Source organism: Harmonia axyridis, chromosome 3 (genome assembly GCF_914767665.1).
Source record: "Harmonia axyridis chromosome 3, icHarAxyr1.1, whole genome shotgun sequence".
Lineage (NCBI taxonomy): Eukaryota > Metazoa > Arthropoda > Insecta > Coleoptera > Coccinellidae > Harmonia > Harmonia axyridis.
Window position 1 is genome coordinate 12,874,905 of NC_059503.1, and position 19,903 is coordinate 12,894,807.

Here is a 19,903-nt window from a genome sequence, read left to right on the forward strand (position 1 = left end):
ACCTATTGGAAAAAACACATTTGGCAAAATCCCGTGTATCAGCAACTCTTCTGGCAAAATCTGGAGATAGTATGACTGTGCTGAAACATCATGGTGCTGGTTTGAAGAGTATCCTACGTCTGTTGCTGAAGGATATATAGAGGACAGTATATTTTCAAAAAAAAAGGAGGTCTGGGTTTAAAAAAAAAATTGAAACCAGACAATGAAATATGAATACATGTTTGCTGCCGGAAATCTAACATTTCATCTAATATAATGCACTCAATAATGGCATTGATAATAATTAAACAATAAACTCAAAATAACAAACTGGTATTTTCAAAAATTCAAAAGTTGATCACGCAACATCGAGATCCCGGCCAGAACAGTATTTTCTTAATCAACCGATAACGCTGCTTTTTTTTTTAATTTTCTACCTTTCTACAGCTTGCTCTTAGACTATCACTGCCTGAATCCAACTGAAACACTTCTTGTATGAGCATATTAAAGGATTCTTTCTCCCCGTTTAGGGCCGTCGATCAGTTTGGTGACGAATACAATACGTGCATGATTATATAAATCATGCCTTAAAAGTAACGAAATGCAACGTAGTTAGATGCCTTTGTACACTTTGGTGTTCAAAGGCGTGACATTGGTCTTGTTATTAACAATTCAATGGTGGACACAAAGAAGAAAAGGATCTCGAGCAACTAGCTTTACGAGACAATTTTGTTATTACTCGTTTTCAAAAAGAAGTAAGAGTAGCCTCCTTGAAGCAATTCCAGATACAAGAGTTCATTAGAACTCTGGAACTGGAAGGCGAGCTGTAGATCACATCTTTATTGTTTAGATGACTTATTTCAGCAAAACCTATGGACCAAGAGCTGTGGCCACCCTGTTCAACGAATTTTAATCCCATAGAAAATGTGTTTTATATTATTAGAAAGATACTTTTTTACTAAAATCGGTTCGAAAGAGAAAAGTAGAAATCTCACTTTGTCGATGTCTATATATCTAATGGGAAAAACATATATCGTATTACAAAATTTCTTGAGAGCAGAAAATTATTCTTTCTGGGTGTGACACTGCTAATGTCACATAATTCATCTGCTTGAAAACTATTCCCTAGGAATATACCAAAGCTTAGATTAACTCAGACTGAGGTAGTTGGCCTCATCCCAAGTGAATATTTCATTGTGTGCAAAACGACCCATTAATGAAGGGAATGGTGTAGGAACTCTGGCCTATCCTAGCCTACGCCCGCAAAACGATTGTCTAGCGACTGCCTACTCGATTCTAGCACCTCTTACCTTCTTGTATAATTTGATCCACGTCAAGTCACCTTTCGAGTCGGTGTACTGCAGTCCGAAAAACCAAACCTCCCTAAGACCGATTGTCTTTACAACCTGGTCGAAGAGTTGCTTGCCAGACGTCGTCTGTTGAATCGCGAACTCCAGTTCAGCGTCCATCGTGGTGACACGAACGTTCATCTGTAAATTGAGAAAAATCATTTAGTGCATATTCCAATGGGCACGTGTACGTTAATATAATGTTGTGAAATGTTACCAACCGTTTATCATCAGTAAAAATGTCGCAACAATTGTTTTTATATTCAAGTATTTCACATAACAAAAAATAGACACGTAGTTATATTTCTGGTACAGTATAAATATTTCAAATATAATGTTTGGCGAGATGTTATCGACCCAAGTTAATTTTTAGAGGGGATTGCGTTGTTTCATCCTAATATCTCTGATAGAATCGTCAGTATTCTGGTATTTGGGTTGATATTGAATGGTTCATAGAAATTTCAGCCTTTTCGAATATGCGGTGCACGTTTTGCATGCATGAATTAGAACTTCTCGAGGAGTAATAGTGTTACAAGGCCGAAAATAACTCACTGAGGAAGGCTGATTTTTTTTAGAAAAGAAGGATGAGGAAGCATAGTTGGCAGATTATTCTACCGTGAAACCATTGTCTTGGAAATACTGCTGTGTGAAAAAAAATACCCTGGAGTTCATATTCCAGGAGATACTTACGACTTACGAGATTAATATGTAAATAAGCTTGGTAATAAAGCCTTCCAACCGAGTCAAAACCAAAAAGAACAAGCCAAATTAGATCAATAAATTTTGATGGAAAATGCATATTTTGTATTTAATTATCCCTAATGAAAATGTGAAGGTTTTCTGTTCTATATTTTGAACAACGATAAAAAATTGAACAGTAACTTCTTGTCAAAATGTAGGAGATAAAAATTGCTACTGGGGACAAATAACTGAAGCTATATTAGTATACCAGGAAGTCGACAGATGTTACCTCTACCTACTAAACCCGAATAGTGGACTACATTTCGAGTGCAATCAAGAGAACAGCCATTCTGTTGAAATATAGGCAAGAAAAAGCCTTTGTGTGAAATCGCCAACGTCTTTCAAATATATAACACGAGCACAATTCCGTGAAATCGCTTCAGAATTAACTTCCAATAGATTAACGTGAACCGTTAACAAGAATGGATCATTACCTCTATCTTATAGGTGCAGATAATAGGCGAATATCTTCGCACATCCTCCGCTTTCCTGATCGCCATATCCTTGACTGTTGCACCTTATGTAACACAGGTTGCGTGTAGCAATTTGAAATCTGAGGGACCCTACCTACATCGAATTTGATTTCCAAGTCACCCGTGCATCTATTTGAATTTTCTACCTATGCATTTTAATTGACTGCAAAACGCTTTCACACATAAAAACCACATTTACATGGGCGTACAACTTTGCTTCCGTCGTTTTTTTTTCCGAAATTCCAGGCTTTATTGTAAAAAACTGGTTATACATTTATGATTCAAAGTATTGTCCATCGCTGGCCACTACATTCTCCCATCTTTCGGGCAGTGTACGAATCCCGCGTTGAAAAAACTGGTCATCTTTTGAAGCGATCCACGAATCTATCCAATTTTTTACTTCTTCATAAGACCGGAATTGATGTTCAGCCAGGCCGTGTGCCATTGATCGAAACAAGTGATAGTCCGAGGAAGTAACGCCTGGAAAACACGGCGGGTGGGGTAGGATTTCCTATATCAACGATTCCAACATTTGCGCAACATGGGGTCGAGCATTGTCAAGATGTAAAATCACTTCATCATGCCTCTCGTTGTATTACGGCCGTTTGTCTTTCAATGCTCGGCCCAAACGCATTAATTGCGTTCGATAACGATCGCCTGTGATTGTTTCAGTCGGTTTTAAACATTCATAATAAACTACACTGAGCTGGTCCTACCAAATTCTGAGCATGACCTTGGAACCGTGAATATTCGGTTTGGCTATCGAAGTGGAAGCATGGCCGGGAGATCCTCATGATTTTCTGCGCTTAGGATTATCGTAATGAACCCCATTTTCCGTCTCCAGTCACAATGCGATGCAGAAATCCCTATCATTTTTGTCTTGCAAGCAGCTGTTCACAAGCAAACAAACGCTGTTCAACATCTCTCGGCTTCAACTCGTACGGCACCCAATTTCCTCGTTTCTGAATCATTCCTATGAATTTTAGGCGTTTTGAAATGACTTGTTGTGTCATTTCCAATGATCCTGCCAATTCTTGTTGCGTTTGATACGAGTCTTGATCAAGTAAAGCCTCCAAATCCCCGAAAACCTTCTCTGTCCCACCGCCATGCTGGTATTTGACGTCAAAATCGCCGTTCTTGAAGCGTTGAAACCACTCTCGGCATATTCTTTCACTAATAGCGGTCTCACCATATGTATTTGAGAGCATTCGATGAGCCTCAGTCTCAGATTTCTTCATATCGAAGCAGCAACCTCCCGCAAATGACGAGAATTTGGCTCTTTAGCCGACATGTTTAATCAAGAATAACTTTATGATGCAGACACAAATCGACTAATATTTCGATGGCGTTATGTTTACAAATACCTAAGCTTATTGTATGACATCTACGATCTATTTATTTCGACTACCACTTACAGGTACAGCCATCTATTGCAAAACGGCGAAAGCAAAGCTGTACACCTAATATCTGAATTTTCTACCGATGCATTTCAATTGACTGCAAAACGCTTTCGCACATAAAAACGACAAAATTATTCATTTACTTAGTTTGTGTCGCAAACGTAACAACGCGTGGATAATTATAATAAGATTGTTTTGTGGCGAATTTGCGTTTTGTTGTAATGGAAATTGTGCGGTAATAGATATCGCTCTGTATGCAGGTGCAATCCGATAGAGTTTCTATTGATTATAAACCAATTTCATTCTCAGTCATTTGTGGGTAATTTCCAACCGCTATCGTCAAGAAGTTTATAATGATTACGGACCTTGAATTTCAGATAATTTGAGAAAAATTGCGATATTAAAATCGAGGCAAATTTTATACAGTGCTTGATTATTTTTTCATATGCCACATACTACTTCAACGCATTAAAAATCTATTAATGAATATCATTACCGAAATGTTTCAATACATTCCTTATTTTATATACATATCACCAGAAATGAATCACTGAATCAAACGCCAGAAAAGCAGGTTTGTGGAAGTTCTTTTTGTCGCCAAGTTGGCACAGCTGCCCTTTAGACTCAGGTGTATATATTTACATGACTTCATATGTCAGGTGTGTTTTATGATAATGGATGCAAATGTTGAAGAATCTGCTTTAAATGATGGCGCTGGTGAATTGATTCGAAAACTTCCGCTCGAAAAATCCGTATCACTTCCTGAACAACTTTGATTTCATGTCTGTTGGTCTGTGTGTCCGCACAACCTTGTAACAGCCTGAACTTTTACAATTCTTATTCGATTTCAACGAAATTTGAATCTACCATTGGCAACATACGGCTGGACAGTTTTATGTGGACCACCCAGTATATCGGGTGTCCCAAGGTGAGTGGCCTATTAGATTATTATGGAAACTATTGATGGTAAAGATTTCAAATTTTGTGGTTAGATATTTGGCCATGTAAGGTACATTTTTAAAATAATTTCACATTTCCAGTGTTGCCGGATGTACGACAATTTGGCAACAACTTTGTTATTTTAAATGGGACATCAGGTATTTCTATTTTTTTTATGATACTCCATAAAATATTAAATCTATTCACTTTTACTTTTCCATCCCTATCTTTAACGGTTTTTGAGTTATTAATTATTTTTCGAAATTTTAGATCAAATTGGCGTATTACGAAAATGACTCTAGTTCGCTGAATATTTGAGATTTGAGTCAGAAATTTTGCAAGTCGTTAGATATTGATCTGATCTGTGTCACTGTTTTTGAATTATGGTTGTCAATAATACAGGACGGACCAAAAAAAATCATCATTTGCCAAGTTACAAAATTGTAAAAAAGTCTTTTTTTTCAAATTAGACACCTAGTATATTTTTCAATTTTTGGAATCAGTACAATACACTCTACAATTTTTCTATTCACGTCCCTATACCTATCTCAACTGGATTACGAGTTATATGCGTTATATGTGTATATCTTTCTTGAGCCATTATTTATAGAAAAACCTCGGAACAAAACACCTGTTAGGCAATAATTGTTTATTTTGACATTTATGGATTGAACTGATTCATTGATATATCGATCTATGAACGACATAGAGAAAATAACAAAACAAAAGAAATTAACGCTTATTGAATCAATGTGAAATCTAATAAACGCATATAACTCGGAATCCAGTTGAGATAGGTATAGGGACGTAAATAGAAAAATTGTAGAGTGTGTTGTACTGATTCCAAAAATTGAAAAATATACTAGGTGTCTAATTTGAAAAAATAGACTTTATTACAATTTTGTAACTTGGCAAATGATGATTTTTTTTGGTCCGTCCTGTATTATTGACAACCATAATTTGAAAGCAGTGACACAGATCAGATCAATATCTAACGACTTGTAAAATTTCTGACTCAAATCTCAAATATTGAGCGAACTAGAGTCATTTTCGTAATACGCCAATTTGATCTAAAATTTCGAAAAATAATTACTAACTCAAAAACCGTTGAAGATAGGGATGGAAAAGTAAAAGTGAATAAATTTAATATTTTATGGAGTATCATAAAAAAAATAGAAATACCGGATGTCCCTTTTAAAATAACAAAGTTGTTGCCAAATTGTCGTACATCCGGCAACACTGGAAATGTGAAATTATTTCAAAAATGTACCTTACTTGGCCAAATATCTATCCACAAAATTTGAAATCTTTACCATCAATAGTTTCCATAATAATCTAATAGGCCACTCACCTTGGGACACCCGATATACCCCCTTTCATTGAAACTTTTAACTATCATCCACAAAAACGCACTCAAAGTTTCGAAAATAGTAATTTTTTAAACGTCTGTGGACTAATTACAAGGAAATAACATCATCATGAGGACCTCAGACAACTTTTCAATTCCGGAAAAAGTACCTCCTCGAGCGGGACTCGAACCCACAACCTCCGAATCACTAGTCCAGTGCTCTCCCTCTCAGCTACCGAGGAAGTTGAAAATTCCAACCGCATACGAGGAAATCGTTCTGCATGCCATGATGTCATTCACTTCAAAGGTTCCAAATATCTACAATTATAATTCACAAAACAAACGGCCGAATATCAACCAGGAGGCCATTTGTTACCCGCTTAGTCTCCCTCCAGTAACTATGAAATTTAATTCAACAGAGATCGGTGCCAGAAATAAAAGTAACCTATAAATGCGAGATCGGTGCCGCCATTACCGTGAGTAATGAATCTCATTATAGGTACAGTTCGATCGAAAATCGTCGGGATAAATGAGACGTGGCGGCCTGGATGGAATGGAATATCGTTTCTAAGCGATCGTTGGTCATTGAGGTGCTTCCAAAGGTTTCAATCAGAACCGTTTGGTTCACGTCGATCACTGATGTGCTTTCAGGAATAATTTTTTTTCACAACCTCGCATTGGGTTACTAAGCTGGTCAGTGACTTTATTGCGATCTGCGGCTGATCAACAAACGTACTGCTATTTTTACGTACATAATGAATTTATATTCGATCCATCCATTAACTGTAATAAATCTGCTGTCAGGAAGGAACACTGTTTATTATTGTTCGACATTTCCCATGTCAGCTGTCTTCGGGAGGTTATGTCATTTAATAATGGAAAGATACAAGCTTCAAAAAAGTTAATTAATTGTTTTTATCGAACCAGTGCTCATCTGAAAATACTGGGAGAAAACATTTTTCAGTTAATCGCCTCACTATTCGCTGTATTGTATAAGCGAATTTGAAAGTGAATTGTCTTTTCAAAATTGTCTATAATACGACGAAAAGTGAGGCGATCAACTGAATAATATCGTCCATGAATTATTCTTAAATTTCTCTCAGTATTCACAAATGAGAACTGAACTTGATAAAACAACTCAACAATTAATAATTCTTATTTCCATGATTAAACGACATAACCTATTGACATAAGAAATGTCAATCAATAATACACAGTGTTGCCAAAATCATGATGGCATTTTAAATCGTATCATTAACATTGCAAACACAGAAAACTCATAGCCTCACACGAAAACACAAGCGTTTGTCAATGCACCAAAGTACCTATGCTGTTTTCGATAAAGTTGTAAATCTTAATAAACATTTTCTGAACCACTATGCACATTTCAATTTTCACTAAAAAAAAAATAGGATAGATTCATCGTTTCATAATTGTATTCATGTTAGAAATCAACAATCGCATCACACATGAAATAAGTGGCAAAATGAAGCACTGTAAACAAACTATTTTATGAATATTGTGGGCTTTTTTCATAATCAGGGAATACTCAAGAATATTGAAAGAAATACTTCAAAGAATACAATATATTCTATCAATTTAAAATTTTGCGTAGTTATAGATATGAATTAACACTATCAAGCTTCGTGGGTTGATTGCTTTATCAGAACCATAGCAAATTCAACTCAGAATATTGATCAGAAAAACCCATAGAGTAATAAACATCAATAGAGGGAGTATACGTTATTTTTACATGTCCCCAACATGGTTAGATTACATTGTCGGATAGTGATATATTTTCAAATCCACAATTTCACTATATCGTTATGAATGTATATTACATTGAACGAAATATATTTATTTGAGTGATTCCCGATTAAATATACAAATTTGAATATTTGGAATCCGATATTTTTCCTAATTGTCGAATTCATGATAAGCAGAATATTTATTATTTTCTGTATCTACCTGCTGAAATCCAAGGTTTGGCAATCATCGGTTGTTTCACGTCGTTTTGCGCGCTTGAAGTTTGTTTTCTGAATTTCTGATATATTTAGGTATTTAATTCAATATATTTTGAGTTAATATGAAACGTTGATTTACTATGGGACATAAAAAGTGCGTTCTAAGTGGAGAAACTCGCGAATTGAGTGAAATAGCGTATCACTGTTATGTTTTCATTTCCGCGAGCTTCATGTCAAATTTGATAGTTCATGTTGGGGACAAACTCTGATTACTGAAAATGACATATGCTCCCTGTATCTATGTTTATTACTCTGAGATTCAGATAAACTTGGAGCAATATTGAAACCTCGCGTATTTCATAGAGCACCATTATTTTCTCGCCAAACCCCGTATATACATCGACCAATCGAAGAAAACCATGCGTTAATGGAACCGAAACCGAGCCTAAATCATCAATCGAATTAACTTTCAATAGATCAACGAAATTCAATAACGGATGTCGGTAATAACCATCCGTGGCGTCTGCGAACAATTTAAAATGTGTTATTCAATTCGTCACGTCGAGCCTTGGAACAACAGCAGATTGTTCGTTATAAATTAAAACATGATCTAGTAAATTTCATTCAGACCAATCCGGATCATTGGACAACCTATGACAGATTGAGGCTAGATGAAATCCAATCCAGACAATATTTGAATTAAGATGTGTAAAAACATGGTGAATGCACTAGTCAATTTTTGAATGAAATTACATTTGACCAAATTGAAAATATTAGTTTTAGTTCGTGGCGGCGCCGCAATATCTTACTTGTCATTTCGATCTTTTTTCCTTTGATTTTGATAGCATTCATTAATTGAAACCCGATCCTGGCCAATAAGAAGCGATGTGTAACCGAGTATGATCGTTTAAAGTCGTGAAACAAAACACAAAACGTTCACTACATAGACAAACTAATCTTAGTTTATCTATGGTTCACTAGAATGAATTCAAATATTATGTATTTGAAATAGAGAATTCATTGGAGTTGAGGTGTTCTTACAATTTCAAGAATTGCTTACACAGGTCATAAATATAATGCAAGATACATGGGTGCAAAATTTCATAAAACTCATAAATAATAAATAACAAGAATCTCTCATAATTTGTGAATAGCGCTACCTACAGTTGACTTAACGAAACTTAACTTATATTTTCAAAATTGGCAAAACAAAATCTAATCAGTCCATACACCTGGTTTTTAGACATCTTAATTTAAATATTTTATTTCGCGCAAATCTAAAAGGGGTTTTCCATAGAGTAATAGACATAGATAGAGGGAGTATACGCAATTTCTACATGCCCCCAACATGGTTATATTACGTTGTCGGATTGTAATATATTTTCAAATCCACAATTTTACTATATCGTTATGAATGTATATTATAATGAATGAAATATATTTATTTGAGTGATTTCCGATTAAATATTCAAGTTTCAATATTTGGAATCCCCTATTTTCCTAATTGTCGAATTTATAATAAGCAGAATATTTATTATTTTCTGTATCTACCTGCTGAAATCCAAGGTTTGGCAACTTTTGCTCTCCTAGTGTCATCGGTTGTTTCACGTCGTTTGGCGAGCTTGAAGTTTGTTTTTTGAATTTCTGATATATTTAGGTATTTATTTCAGTATATTTTGAGTTAATATGAAACGTTGATTCACTATGGGACATAAGAAGTGCGTTTTTTGTGGAGAAACTCGCGAATTGAGTGAAATATCGTATTACTGATATATTTTCATTTCCCCGCACTTCACCTCAAATTTGATATGTTGGGGACAAAATTTGCTTACTGAAAATGGCATATACTCCCTCCTTCTATGTTTATTACTCTGAGGGGTTTTCCAATAGGAATTACACAATTTAAAATGCTTGTAATGGCAACACTGTGTAATATTTTTAGACATTTCTTATGTCATTTTATCATGAAAAGATGCACGCTTCAACAATGTTTGGAAATAGTTGAATTGTTTCATAAAATTCAGTGCCCATTTGTGATACACGAAATACTGGGCCGTACTTACTACCAATTTCAAATTTGTCTACAATATGACGAATATTGACTCGATTTACTGAATAACGTTCTTCCAAAATGCCTCTCAGTACCCATTCACAAATGAGCACTAATTTTGATGAAACAATTTAAAAAATTCTTAATAAACGTTGTTGAAGTTTGTATTTTTATATGATTAAATCACATAACCTAGTTAACACAAATGACATAAGAAATGTAAAAAAATAATACAGAGTTGCCAATATAATCATTTGGAATTGTAACTGATGTAAGTCTTTAGTACTTTGCGTTACGATATTCTGCTTGAATTTTATGGTTCTGACAATGCTTTTAACATGAGACTTGAAAATGTTATATTATACATATGAAAATTTCAACTCGGTCGGATCTGTCATAGAATTTTTTATCAATATACTGTGAGCTTTTACAAGAGTTTTGTTTTCGAATGTAGTTATTACAGAAAATCTCTCTTACATTTAATGATCTATTTTCTATAATAATTAATTCAATCAAACGAGAATACTTCATCACGGCAAATTTTGATTAGATTCTATAAAAAAACAGTCGAAACGAATACCGTTGGAATAGTATGATACTGGCGAACGTAATTATTATGTTTCAAATTGAACTGGAAATACGGAAACAGGTAACCATGTGAATCCTCCTATACATCAAAGGTCAATAAATTAATGAGTATGGCCACGATAATTACGAACTTCAGTTCACCTATACATGAAACATCTTTCAGGTTTTTTTCGCTGCATCAGTTATATTCATATTAAGGCATCCACTAAAAACGAGCAAAAAAGTTGGGATCAACGTTTTTTTGCTTGATGAAAAAACGAATCTTTAGCTCATCGTTTGACTCAACAACAGGCTCCAAATAATAGGTTGCAGTACGTCAAATGTATAAAAATGAAGGAAGCTCTGACGTTAAGTCAAGAGTTTTTAAGAGTTCGTTCATTCTTGCGCTAAGTGCATACTTGGATTAATATCCAAGTTGCAGTTATCTGATGATAACTGCAGTTGGCAGATGACACTGAAATTTTGCTGAAGACTTGACATTGTTTTTCTTTATATGTATGTAGACATGAGAAATATCAATTCGGTCGGATCTGTAGTCACAGAAATATTGCGTATTTCTCTTCACATTTTCTGATTGAATTTTCTATGGTTCTTATGACTACATCGAAACGAAATTTCCCGCCACATGGGATAAAAAAGTAATTATAATGATAATATTGGAATTATAATATAAATACGAAATTACAAATTCCTCTGCTTATTTTCTAAGAAAATCTATTGAATTCATAAGACATAAAACTTTTTTTATCTATTTTAATAGGTTATATAACTTAAAAACTGTTGAAATAACAGAAGTTTTCAGGTGAAAAGCCAATCATGTATTTAAGATTTTGATATTAACTTTTTTCTTGGACACTTCCAAGGTTGTCAAGAGAGAAAAAACAAATAATTACCTTCTTAAACGCAAATTACTAGCCAAGATAGGCGATAATTGTTCAAATATTTGATTGTTTTTGAATAACAATAAAAACGATGGCATAAACTTAAAGGTTTATTTATTATTTTTACGTCACTCCATAATAAATTAGCCTTTTTACTATTTTTGATTGTAGCTTAGTTGAAATTTACTTAACTAATATTTTTGAGAAATTTTAAAACATGACATTTAAAGTACAACTGCCTAAAACAAGGAACAAAAATCTTCACCATGATTAAAAATCGCTTTCATTCATTGCGTTACAACTTTCTAATTGATCTAAATACAAATTGAGCAAAAATACCTCATTCGCCATAATTGATCAAATTGAATCTATCCTATTTTTCAACCAACAATTTTTTCAAAATAAAATACTTTTCCGATGTGAAAGAAAAACAAATAACAAAAGATCTACGAATGACTTTTCGAATCAAGATTGAAATCAATTTCATTAGTAAATTAAATATAAATCACACAAAAATACCAACTGAGTTCGTTTTGATCTTGTAGTACGTCAAAGATATCGATGAAAATATCGAAAATTTAACACAATATTTTATTAACCTCACATTGATAAACCGATATTTCAAAACCTTGATACTCGTAAAACTGCTGGAAGCCAGAGCTTTGCAATTTATTTTTCAGTTAATTGACGTCAAATACATGGTTCATATTTACATATTACAAGTTGAATACACTGATACATTAATTTTTTCACTTACTTGTTAGATCATTTACATTCCGTGAAAATGAATTGATGACGAAGAAGTATAAGATGGAACGGTTTGTTAGATAATTTAACAACTATAAAGTTGAATAAAGTTCAAATTCGGAAATTCAATCATTTTCGATTGAGATATTCTGTGTTATGAAAATATATAAATTATAGTTGAAAAATGCGCGTTTCAGAACTTTTAGTATTCGAAAATATTGAATCGTACCATAAAATGAGTAAATACAATTTTTTTTGTGAAATATTATCACAAAATTCAAAACCATAATTTCGATTAGTCAAGAATACAACAGATCCCTCAAAACTGCCAATAATTTCCGCTCTGAAAACAAAAGAAGAACCACCAACTACTCCAAAAACATAATCTCTACCACTGTCGGAAACAACAGATTTAGGGACACCCTGTATAGGGTGGGCAAATTTCGAAGTTTTAGCACTACAACTTTTACTTCACTTTTTACGTAGAATCCAGTGGCTTGCTCGTTTTTTAGAAGAACTTTCGATTACGAAACTATGAACCAAAGTTACCTATGTTTTTTTTTTAATTGGGAACACTATATTTATGTGTCATTTTTTGAAAGAATAATTCTTAATGATTTGATACAACATCGTATGATTTGGGTTATCACTATTAGGTCTTAAATTTCTCTTTAGTTCCTTTCCAAATTGAATTGTTGAGTTTAATCATATATGCGTTAGTTCATATGCTATTTGAAATATGTAGTAGTACTTGTATGTATTCATTCTGGAGACCTATAAAATGATGTATCCATCTCATCAAACTGTATCGATTGAAACAGTCAGATCCATTTTGAGATACAAAAAGTTATAAAATATCAAGTTTCGAATTTTGTAGAAATTAGTAAAAAGCATAGAAATAATGAGATTGATGGAAAGAGACGGCTCTTTATATAGAAAACTCCATTTTTTTGTCTCATCAACAGTTAAAATCATAGAAATATTGGGACTCTCACATGAAAAGAGGTTTTTTGACCATTTTCTATTTTTTATATTGATGCAAATCATGCGGTGAATATTTTGAAATCAGTAAAAATTAAGCTTGCAAAAAATGGCACAGAAATCTAATTTTCCGATTTAAGAAACACAACTTTGGTTCAAACCGTCTTAATTATAAATTATTTCAAAAAAGACGAGCAAGCCACTGGATTCTAGGTGAAAAAGTGCCTGTAAAATGTCTTAATTTCAGAGCTCTATCAACAGTATTAGCGGAAATATAATTTTTTTTCGATATCGCCATTTTTCTAATTTTCGCTTAAAACTCGAAAACAGAAAAAGGTGGTCGAAAATGAATACTACTTTTATTAGTTTGTCAGAAAAATAGAACGAGGCCTGAAAACAAAGGAAGAACCACCAACTAATCCAAAAACCTAATCCCCACTCCCTATCGGAAACACCAGATTTTGGGACACCCCGTACAGATCTTATCGTTGAAATCTCGCAAAAATTTCGCGAATGACCTACCAGTTTTCCGGACACCATGATGGCCGATCTTCAGCAGTCCGCAACAGGCACAAAAGAACAGGGTGAAATCACCGACTACAATAAAATATACGGCACGAACAATTCGAATCACCGAGAGCCGCAGACTGAACCGCGAAGAAGCCGGCAAATGAACTGACTCGTCGTACAGAGGTGTATCTGGGAGCGACTCCTGCAGATGCCGCGCGCACCTGTTGCAGGCTAGCGAGCGGAGAACCGTTGGACTTCGACTGCGTACACTGCGCGACAAAAAAAAAACAATAAGGATGACGAGTTCCCTCGCAAAGGGGTTAAATTTAGATGCATTATTTTCAGTGATACCTCCAGTACCATACCACTTATTTTTCTCGTTGGTTCAAAGTTCAGAATAATAAACATAGATAGAGGGAGCATATGTCATTTTCAGTGAGCAAATTTTGCCCCCAACATGAACTATCAAATTTGACATTAAGCGCGCGGAAATAAAAATATATCAGTGATACGATATTTCACTCAATTCGCGAGTTTCTCTACAAAGAACGCACTTCTTATGTCCCATAGTGAATCAACGTTTCATATTAACTCAAAATATATTGTAATAAATACCTAAGAATATCAGAAATTCAGAAAACAAACTTCAAGCGCGCCAAACGACGTGAAACAGCCGATGACACTAGGAGAGCCAAAGTTGCCAAACCTTGGATTTCAGCAGGTAGATACAGAAAAAAAAAAATTCTACTTTTTATAAATTCGAAAATTAGGAAATATATCGGATTCCAAATATTAAAATTTGCATATTTAATCGGGAATCACTCAAATAAATATATTTTATTCAATATAATATACATTCATAACGATATAGTAAAATTGTGGATTTGAGAATATATCACAATCCAACTACGTAATCTAACCATGTTGGGGACATGTAAACATTGCGTATGCTCCCTCTATCTATGTTCATTACTCTATGGTACCAAGCTTCAAAAGATGACAATTTCAAGCTTCGTGCAAAGTTTAGGGTTTATAGTGTAGTCAAAACCCCAAAATATCCAGAAAAAAAAATCGAATATTTCGATGAAATTGCCATTTAGATTGATTTCATGCTTGATTCATATAATCATGTTGATCGCGCCACAAGCGCCATATACAGGTGTCCAAATCTGTGGTGCCAAATCGAATTCATTCTTGATTTAATAAATTTTTCAATTAAATTTGAAAGACTGTTTGTAATCAATAGGTGCTCAATTTCGAGAAAAAATCACATTTTCAGTTGCCGCCAGTGGCGTACAAAAAAGGCATCACAGTTTTTTTTCTCCTCTATTTTTTACGCCACTGGTAAAATCACAAAAATTATGCATTTTTTTCATTCCCCATTAAACTTTGAGTGGAAAATATATGAATGAAAAAACTAACCATTTTCAAGATGATTGCGCTTTTCTGAATACGAACATACTAGTAAGGAAAAAATTTTTTTTGGCAGAAATTATTTTACAATCTCAATTACTAGTCCAAATAACAAGCTGCTTTCTAGCAGAAAAACATATAGTATTGGAACCCTTCAATGGGTAATGAGTCTATTTTGAAAAAAAAAAAATCAGTTACATTTGAAAGTGTCATTTTTTTTTGTTGAATATTAAGTTGAACCAGTAATTGGGATTGTAAAATTAATTTCTGCCGAACAAATTTTTCATTACTAGTATATTTCTATTCATGAGAGCGCATTTACAGATCTTGAAAACAGTAAGTTTTTCCGGATTCAAACTAGTATACATTATTTACTCAAAATTGAATCCAGAAAATGCATAATTTTTATTATTTTACTAGTGGCGTAAAAAAGGGGGGGTGAGAAAAGGGACCACGATACCTTTCTTGTACGCCACTGATGGCAACTGAAAATATTTTTTTTTAAATGAAGCACCTATTTTCAGAAACAACCCCCGCCATCTAGAGATAAACTAACCGACAACGATGACATAATAAATAAAATTTCATAGGTATGCAGTTTTGTGGTCTCCACGGGCACAATAGGCCCATGAATAACGACGACTCAAAAACTGCCGCTGTCCTGATTTTCTCACGTCAGTACTTTTTTCTCGGATATGTATGTATACATTTAAGTAAAGGTAAACATTGTTGACAATATCATCCAATGTTAACTGGCTAATTTCAAAATTCAACAAGCTCCTGTTATCTCAAAAATAGCAACAAGCTCGGCCATTAAATAAACTTAATCGGGAGCATTATTTAACAAATCAATAATTTGTGTATTTGTAAAAATAGTAGTTTTCTTGGGTTTCTCGAATTGTGCACCTTTTAAAATTTCTTGCAATCGTATTTTGTAGTTTCTGAATAAAGTATAAGATAGCGTACTCTAGAATTTTCTACCCAAATTCCTTGTAATAATTCTATGAAATTTTGAATACACATATTACTATCTATATGTAGCATTCAAAAGTTCAAAACAAAAATAATAGTTATTTTGTCCACGAATAGATATAAATAAATAAAGAGACTTTGCGTGCTTCAAAACATCAGTATCACGTGAATTTTTAATCACGATATTATTCTTGAAGCTCTGTTAAACCTCATTGTTGAGAAATTAAATATAAAATGAAAAATTATTTCGATTTCCCGATCCTGAAATCGAAAAACTTTCTTGGATCGATGATGTATTGAATTTGAATAATTTTTTCGAATAGCTGACCATCAATCAAATCAATGATAAATCGTAATGCATGCTTAAATCGACTTGAAATGTGGAAAGCGAAAACGAATCATTTAAAAACTAATTATTCAAAATGTTTCAACTATACTTCATTGACCAGTTATTGAAAAATATTTATTCAAATATGTGTGGCATTCAATAATTAATAAGGTGACTTCTGTGAAAGTATTAGTAAATATACATTAAGCAGGTTTTGAATTGGATGATTTAGAAAGTTAACTTAGATTTTTTCCACTTACCGATTTCGGCATTTTGAACCAGTTTTGAGCTTATATCTGAAAAACAAATCTATGTAATAATGTCATATTCCTAAGAGTACCTAGATAAGTACTTAAGATAATTGGAAAAGTCAACATTCGACAATATACTTAATTTCTTTATTGGAAGAAATGTAAATATCTACATATTTAGAAATTTTTAATTCAAAGAATGCTCGATTGAATTGAAATTGAAAACTTTTTTGTTTCAATTCACTCAGAATTTGAAGCACCAAACTCAAATTACATTTAGGGAACAACTGTCAGAACGAATACATTGATTCATAAACTCTAGTTGGAATTACCAGAAAGTATAAACAATTTACTATGAACCTAAAGAAACTATCACCAGTCAATCTCAAGGATTCCATATTCTTGAGGTAAATCGTATTTGACTTACCAATGCCTATTTAATATAATTGAAACCAACCGCACAGCTACTTTATAAAATTTAAAAATAGTTATGTTCTAAGTGCCATCAAAACAATTTAAATTTCAGCGATTCCAACTTCTGTTAAAATAAAAGAAATTGGCGATAATGGAATAGTTAGCATAAATAAATCCGGTTATTTACTCAAGTTTCACGTATGCCCATTACTAGTTGGCAGTAGTCATCACATTAGAGGTTACAGGTGATATAGGTCGTCAAAAGCTAGACTACTTCTGCAATTTAAAAAATTAAAAAGATAACTTGCAAATCTCCTTTGCAATTTTCAATTTCATCCTCTCATTTGTTTTTCCAAGTGTTTCATGTATGAAGCTACAATTTTGCATATAAAGCCAGGTATCAAGTATGTACCTCTAGATGCATTTTCTAATTCGCTGTACCGGTATTGTAACAGTTGATAATGAATATGACGCTCACTGTCATAAACAGCCCACTGAGATTCTAAAGCTATCGTACTTACCTAGAAATAAGGCTGTTTTGACGGTAAATCTTTCAAAAACTGCATCAACAACGCCTAAACTTAAACACTCTTGGGCACACACCCTTTCTTATAACATGAACACGACAAATAAATATGACAAAACGTCAACTGAAGTAAGAAATGACTAAAGAAGTGGAGAAATTTCAATTTGTCATAAGACAGTGTCCTATTAAAGACTCCCATAAAAATTTTAGTTAATTGCTATGTTCACAGGTGGCGCTAGTCAAGATGGACAATGCATAGACATAGAATAATATTATTATAAAAATGGGATTAACAAATCGAATTTTTCTGATAAGAAGTGGGAAAATTCTGTTATTCTGATCATTTTAAGTTTGAAAAAGATCTTTCTTTCAATGGAAAGGGGCTAGCTACATTCACTTCAACAAAAATTTTTGATGGGTATGAATAAGAATTCGACTTTTTGATTCAACTTAGCCTCATATAGTTAAACTCTTTTCCAATTTATAAGTTTATAATATCAATTATAGTTGGTTATAATTAAGATGTCTAAAAATTTTTTTTTCTACAATTGTAGAATTCTATAGTTCAGCGCCTAGTGGTTTCTATTTTTCTATGTTTGTTGACATCTGAAATATGTAAACATTGACAAAATATATGAATACCTCATTTATTTTATATAATTGAGGATCTTTCAAAAGTGAGATATTACTGCAGATAATATCATACCCATAAAGAAATAAGATTATGAATTATAAACATGGCAGCTGGTTGTAGCTACACTGACTTTACGTCTGGAATAAAATTTGTGAAATCTGCTAATGATTCTTCAGCAACAAATATTGATTCTCATGCAGATACGGACCAATGTGATTCCTTAGTTGATGCTGTATTTGGCCAGCCTGGTATTCGAGGACAACTTGTTATTTATTATGGTGGGACTTCTGATAGTCCACTCAATATTCTTCAAAATTCTTTGTCAGTATTGCAAATGAGTATTAATGTTGATATAGATAAGAAAACTAATGATTACAACTTATTTATTGGGAATGAAATAATCTGCTCTGGTAGTTTCAAAAGATTTGAAAATAAACAAGATGCTAAACATGAGTTAGCAAAAGATGCACTGGATTTACTTAAGAAAGACTGCTTTGTCCTAGTGAGAAATAGAGATCATACAGACATTACGGAAGACGATTTGATGAAGAAATTTGAAAGTCCATTGTTATCCGATTCAGATTTCAACAAACCTGGTAGTACAGCACATAATATGATGCTCAAGATGGGTTGGCTTGGGGGTGGTTTGGGTTCTAAGCAACAGGGAAGAGTTGAAAACGTTCAACTTTATGAAAATGTTGATAGGCAAGGACTAGGAAATAAAAATATTTTAAAAGAAGTCACAAAAATATTGAAGGACTTTTCAAAATCTAATAAATTTACTATATTAGCTTTTGATTCATCATTCACAAAATCTGAAAGAGAAGCTATTCATAAGACAGCTAGAAGGTTTAATTTGAAATCCAAAAGTGAAGGCAAAGGAGATGACAGAAGAATAACAGTTAGTAGGAAAATAAACCGTTCGGATATAGTTCGGCAATTATTGAAGGCTGGAGGAGAAAGTAGTAGTTATATCCTTAAAATACCAGAAAATTTTAAACATTTTGAATTGAACAGATAGGTGTTTGAATGTTTATATGTTATTTCACCTTCACAATTGATATTACTAACCTTCATTTACCAGTGTGAATAGTGTAGGAAAGTTGAAAACTAATTTTAAATGCAACATATTATCAATGAAACTATTTATCCACAAGAAATTGGAAATTTTAATTTCAAAATTTGATTCATTTGGAAAATTGAAAAAAATTTCACAATTATTGGTATATTCTTGAAAATATATCTATTTTCTGAATTATGGACAATTGTAATAATAGATCTCCAAGTTTGCAATAAAATATTTTTATTTCAAAATTTTGTTTTTTTAACATGGTAATCACACTTCCACTTATATTCTTTGTTTTATATCCTTGAAAAGTTATAATTCATCAAGAAATCTATAAATTGCAAGATTT

The 19,903-nt window shown here is 33.1% G+C and overlaps 2 protein-coding genes across 3 annotated transcripts in view; one reads left to right on the forward strand and one right to left on the reverse strand.

Annotated features, from left to right (window-relative positions):
- Positions 1–18,020, reverse strand: part of LOC123674845 (moesin/ezrin/radixin homolog 1) — a 31,779-nt gene extending 13,759 nt beyond the window's left edge. Inside the window, exons 1-3 of one of the 2 annotated variants that reach the window (XM_045609952.1) lie at positions 17,850–18,020; positions 16,924–16,959; positions 1,290–1,469 (exon numbers count right to left, since the gene is read on the reverse strand). In XM_045609952.1, the coding sequence (XP_045465908.1) occupies positions 1,290–1,469; positions 16,924–16,935 (192 nt within the window). In that variant the 5' untranslated portion in view covers positions 16,936–16,959; positions 17,850–18,020. Of the gene's footprint in view, positions 1–1,289; positions 1,470–13,962; positions 14,209–16,923; positions 16,960–17,849 lie in introns of those variants that run through there. The other variant, XM_045609951.1, reaches the window with a different exon arrangement.
- Positions 18,021–18,445: 425 nt separating this feature from the next.
- Positions 18,446–19,617, forward strand: LOC123674855 (NF-kappa-B-repressing factor-like). The gene has a single exon (XM_045609968.1). The coding sequence runs from the start codon at positions 18,592–18,594 to the stop codon at positions 19,507–19,509; it is 918 nt and encodes a 305-aa protein (XP_045465924.1). The 5' UTR covers positions 18,446–18,591; the 3' UTR covers positions 19,510–19,617.
- Positions 19,618–19,903: the final 286 nt, after the last annotated feature.